The sequence below is a fragment of the Mesocricetus auratus genome, unplaced genomic scaffold (assembly GCF_017639785.1).
Source record: "Mesocricetus auratus isolate SY011 unplaced genomic scaffold, BCM_Maur_2.0 Super-Scaffold_100018, whole genome shotgun sequence".
Classification (NCBI taxonomy): domain Eukaryota; kingdom Metazoa; phylum Chordata; class Mammalia; order Rodentia; family Cricetidae; genus Mesocricetus; species Mesocricetus auratus.
This window is the reverse complement of record NW_024429199.1, coordinates 32,397,894-32,403,656: the sequence shown is the minus strand read 5'-3', so window position 1 is coordinate 32,403,656 and position 5,763 is coordinate 32,397,894. Positions and strand designations below refer to the sequence as shown.

The 5,763-nt window shown below is 49.1% G+C and overlaps 1 protein-coding gene across 1 annotated transcript; it reads left to right on the top strand.

The window, feature by feature from the left end:
- Positions 1-3,013: 3,013 nt before the first annotated feature.
- On the top strand, positions 3,014-3,725 carry Sf3b5 (splicing factor 3b subunit 5). The gene has a single exon (XM_013127269.3). It carries the CDS (start codon positions 3,162-3,164, stop codon positions 3,420-3,422), a length of 261 nt encoding a protein of 86 aa, XP_012982723.1. The 5' UTR covers positions 3,014-3,161; the 3' UTR covers positions 3,423-3,725.
- The last annotated feature ends 2,038 nt before the right edge of the window (positions 3,726-5,763 follow it).

Sequence of the window (5,763 nt, the reverse complement as noted above, 5' to 3'; positions counted from 1 at the left end):
AATTCCAGACCAGTCTGGCCTATAGAGTCAGACTCTGTCAGGAAAACAGAGGCTAAAAGTCATTTGGGAATATAGAAAGTACTCAGAAACGCATTTAGATTCTAAAAGTTAGTGCTTCACTTATTAAAATTACAAATAAAAAAACTGCCTTTCTTTCTTCAAGGTTTTAAGTTCACCTGAAGATTCTGTTATAAGTCTCACACATTTTATAAATTATTTCTGAGGGGCTTTTGAAAAATTGGAATTCCATTACAAATTTTAATGTCTAAGCATTTTAAGTTTATTAAGATACATATATTCTTCCCTTTCTATAGGTATTACAATAATGTGATTTATCAACAAAAGTCCTTTTCAAGTGCTTAAGTGGTTTTCATAAATAGAATTAATTAACTTTACAATTATGTGGGGATTAAGTACTCGCAGTGGCACAGCACTTGCCTAATAAGCCCTGGATTTGAGCCGGCACTGCAAAAATAAAAGCACACCAAAATACCAATACAAAACAACAACAATAAATGTGCCTTATTTATTCCATGTCAGTGTGTGTGTGTGTTAGGGTTGAACCCTGTCCCTTCAAAATTCACACAGGGAAGGCCTAATTTCCAGCACCTCCATGTGTGACTGCGGTGTGGCGTAGGGCTTCTTAAAAAGCTACTTGTGGTTGGAATGAAAATGACCACTGTGTATTTAAATATTTAGCCTCTTGTTGGTAGAACTGTTTGGGAAGGGCTAGGAAGTGTGGCCTTGTTGGAGGTCGGCTTCAAGGTTTCAAAAGAGTCTCTGTCTGTCTCTGTCTATCTTTCTCTGTCTCTGTCTGTCTGTCTCCGTCTCTGTCCGTCTCTGTCTATCTCTCTCTGTCTCTGTCTGTCTCTGTCTATCTCTCTCTGTCTCTGTCTGTCTGTCTCTGTCTCTCTCTGTCTCTGTCTGTCTGTCTCTCTCTCTGTCTCTGTCTGTCTGTCTGTCTGTCTCTGTCTCTCTCTCTGTCCCTGTCTGTCTGTCTCTGTCTCTCTGCCCCACAGTTGTTGTCTCAGGATGTGAGCTCTCTGCTCCTGCTCCAGAGAAATGCCTGCCTCCCTGCCTGCCTGTTTTCGCGATCCCTGCCATGACAGTCATGAACTCTAACCCTCTCAAACAGTGAGGCCTAAATAAACCCTGTCTTATCAGAGCAATAGAATAGTAACTAAAGTAAGATGAGATAAGAGGCGGGAGCCCTAATCCAGGGTGACTGGTGTCTCATAAGAGGACATTGAACAGACAGGCATAGGAGGAATATCAAAACTCAGACCGAAGATGCCCTGTCCACGCTCAGAGGAGCCTTGGAGTATGAGCAAGCCCACCAGCATCTTGCTCTGGAGCTTCCCTTCTCCAGACCATGAGGAAATGGATTCCTGCTGCGTACGCCCCTCCACATTGCTTGCTATGGCAGCGCTAGTGACACTTGATAGCTTCATGTGAATGTCTTCTTCCTCCGGGCTTTGGAATCGAGGGATTGTCTCACATTCTTTTTATTCTTATACTTATTTATCTATGTATGTTTTTGGTTTTTTGAGACAGGGTTTCTGACTGTCCTGAAACTCACTTTATAGACCTCGTTGGCTTCAATCGCACAGAGATCCGCCTGCCTCTGCCTCCTGAGTGCCGGGATTAAAGGCGTGTGCCACCAATGCCAGGCCACCAGAGGCATTCTTAATGGCACTGAAATTGCACTAATTTTTTATTTATTTCTTACTAACAGAATTTTCATGTAGATTCTGCTTGTCGTAGTTGGGGTTTCTCTTGCTGTGACAGAACACTATGACTATCAGCAACTTGGGGAAGAAAGGGTTTATTTCGTTTACTCTTCCATATCATACTTCATCATCTAAGGTAGGATCCTAGAGGCAGGAGCCGAAGCAGAGGCCATGGAGGGTATGGAGGGTGCTGCTTACTGGTTTGCTCAATCTGTCTTCTTATATAATCCAGGACTACCAGCCCAGGGGTGTTCCGACTCTAATGGGCTGGACCCTCCCTTTTATCAATGTCTTTGGCTGTAATTGCTCTTTGCCCATTCATCCGATTTTTTTTTAAAGAATATAATCTCCGGGACTGGAAAGATGGCTCAGAGGTTAAGAGCACTGGCCGCTCATCCAGAGGTCCTGAGTTCAATTCCCAGCAACCACATGGTGGCTCACAACCATCTGTAATGAGATCTGCTGCCCTCTTCTGCCATGCAGACAGAACACTGTATACATAATAATAATAATAATAAAAAAGAATACAATCTCCATCAAGTTATATAATATCCTCAAAGGATATCATAAAAGAAGTACACTATTTTTTTCTCAAGTAGTTTATACCCTTGTGAGGAGGTGCGGACGCTCCATGTTGAACATAAGGTGTAACCAGGCAGAAGAACAAGAGAGATGACTCGTCTCGAGACACAACTGACCTCAAAGAAATGCTAGTGAGCAGCCCTAGAGTTAGGAGGTTGCTTGCTTGGAGGGCTCAGCCCCTAGATGGGGTGAGGAGCTGGAGCCACCACGTGAGACTACCGGTGTTGACACTCATCACCAAGCATTTAGGGCCCAAAGAACTTTCCCCACTACCCAGATCCTAAGGGAGAAAGCTGGGACCAAGGGCAGACCATGCAGCCATGTTAGCTTCTAGGTACAAAAGTTAGTTTTCCTGGCCACTGGTAGCCATGGCCCACGTGGGTTTCCCCTTCTCTGTAGCCTGGTGCCGCTGGAGGATGCTTCCAGACGGCTGGACACCTGGACACCATCCTACATTAGCCAGGTAAATAATCAGAAACAAAACAAAACAAACCGACCCTCAAATCTTAGGACTACAAGTCCCAGAATGCAACGCCGGAGTTAGCCCGCGATTACCCGCGAGTCACGAAGCCAACCGTCATGCAACGCTCTCCAAGTAGGCGGGCTCGGCGAGGGGACGGCCCAAATGTCTCTTAGGCAACTCCAATGCCGCGACCGAATCCGCGTCCGCTTCCGCCTCGGAGGAGGGCGTCTGCGCACGCGTCGCGGCGGCGTCTTTCTCGCGCGCCTGCCCAGGCAGAAGTTCCGTGTCGCGGCGGCGGCGGCGGCGGCGGCGTCCCCCTGGTTTGAACGCCGAGCGGTAGCGTCTGTTCTCCGGCCGGACCTCGAAGCCCAGCGCCGAGCGGCGAGATGACGGACCGGTACACCATCCACAGCCAGCTGGAGCATCTGCAGTCCAAGTACATCGGCACGGGCCACGCCGACACCACCAAGTGGGAATGGCTCGTGAACCAGCACCGGGACTCCTACTGCTCCTACATGGGCCACTTCGACCTCCTCAACTACTTCGCCATCGCCGAGAACGAGAGCAAGGCGCGCGTGCGCTTCAACCTGATGGAGAAGATGCTGCAGCCCAGCGGGCCGCCGGCGGACAAGCCCGAGGAGAACTGAGACGAGCGCTGCCCGGGCTCCCCCGCCGGCCCGCGGCCGACCGAGCGGCCCTCCCGGCTCGGGTCTCCTGACCGTCTCCGTGTCGTGTGTGCCACCTGCCTCGCCCGCGGACGACCCGCCGCAAAGCCACCGAGAGACTGTCCGAGTGACCCCCGGGGACTGTGCGCGAGGAGCGGCCCCCAGGCTCGGCGAGCCGGGGAGAAGAGGACGGCCCGGGAGCGACGACGCCTGTCGAGTCTGCCTTCCGTTGGTTGTCGTAACTGGCATTTTTTTTTTTTTATAAAGTTGAGGCTTTGTCCCGTCTTTTGGTGTGGATTGCTGCGTTCCTTGGGTTGGGCTTCGGGGAGGGTGCCGTGGGCCAAGGTTTCAAGCGTGCATAGTCTTAAGCCCATCATACACACTTTTATGACATTTCCCCCGCCTCGGGTTTTTTATTTCAGGCCTACAGTCGGGTCCCAAAGGGACCCTCAAGCAGGGAGTCTTTCCCCTGCTTTCCCCACCATTTCTGAAGTCTACTGCCGTCGGCCTCACTTTATGATGCACGTTGCATCTGTTTTCATCCGGAGTTAGTCTGTGTGTCTTCAGAAATGGTGAACGGATTTTTTTTTTCCATTCAGTGTTCACTAGAGCGTTTTTCAAAGGTTTGAGGGCATACATTATGCCAGTTTGGAGAGCGAGGGGGGGAGGGGAAGGGAGAGGGAGAGAGGGAGACTAAAAAGCTGCCCCAACCCCTCCCTCCCTGAAGATGCAGGGAGGTTGGGGCAGCTTGAAGGATTCACAATTTTAAATACTATGCTTATGATGCTAAGATACTGCGATGATGACATTTGGGAAAAGATTTTTAGGAAATCAAGACAAATAGCCATGCAGAGCACGGGAAGTTGCTTACCATCTAATAGGGCATTTGCTAGTGTGTGTGACTTACTGAAGGAACACGCCTCTGATCCCAGCACCCAGGAGGCAGAGGCTGGAGGATCTCTTGAGTTCAAGATCACATGAAACAATCAGAGAGTCACTCACTGGCCGTTGTGGTACATGCCTTCAGTCCTGCACTCCAGCAGGGGGCAAAGCCTGGGGGATCTCGAGTTTGAGGCCAGTCTGGTCTACAGGTCGACTTTCAGGACTGCCAGGGCTACACAGAAACCATCTGGCTGCCCCCAAGCAGTACGGCAGGAAGGGATGAGCAATGGAGTACCAGGACAGCAACAGGAAGTAGAGACTGGCAGGCCAACGCAAGAACTTCTGAGGGAGGTCTTTGTTTAAAACATGACCTGATGCATTTCAGAAAAAAGATTCCCAAGCACATTCTTGTAGTTCCATCACACTTTTAAAAATTATAGAAGACATGGAAGTTTTTATGTGTGTCACAGTGTTGTCATTGCAACAGAAAAAGTAAAATACTTTTGTTTATTTTTAATTTATTTATAATAATACTTTTAATAACTTATTTTAAAATAAGAGTAGCTGGGCATGATGGGGCTTGCCTTTAGTCCCAGCAATGGGAGGCAGAACCGGGCTGGTCGCCGAGTTCTTGAGTTCAAGGCCAGCCTGGCCAACATAGTGAATTCAGGTCAGTTGGGGCTATGTAGAGAGACCCTGTTTCAAACAAAAAAAAAGTAGTAGTAATAGATTTCAGGAGAGAGCTCTGGAGCTAAGCACGGGGACCTACATTCAGATCTCCACTACCAGTGTGAAAAACCAGGCATAGCTCCATGGGCATATAACCCCAGCACTCCAGGTTATTACCTCCAGGTTCAGTCAGAGACCCTGTGCTAAGAAAATAAGAGGAAGGCGGGCTGGAGAGAGGACAGCATGGGTAAGAGAACTGGCTGTTCCCTCAGAAGGTCCTCAGCACCCACCCAATTGTCTGTAATTCCAGTCCCAGTGGCTCCTCTCACCGTTCTGTGCACAGCAGACACAGTAGGAAAACATTCACATATATAAAATAAAAGAGAAGAGGGAGAAACTTCTTTGCAACAGATGGAAACCATTACGGAAAAGAACAGGCAATCAAAATGCAGAACTGAGGAGCCCAATCCCAAGCCACACAACCTTCTCAAAGATTCAAAGGCTCAGGGAACATTGAAGGGGCTGGGGGGAGGGGCATAAATCCCAGAGGGTCAGGAGTGTGTGGTGAGAGTGTCGCCATAGACACCCATAGCGTCTCACCAACATGACAGCCTAAAGAGGAACTGAGTAAGAGCAACATAACCCTAAAGTGGGCAGGGAAACAGCTCCCAGGGCCTCAGCCCCACCCAGAACTACAGGCAGCTAAGGAAGGCAGAGAGGGACAAGGAGTCTTCCTGGGGAAGAGCAGACCGGTTGGCTATCTGATGCCAAT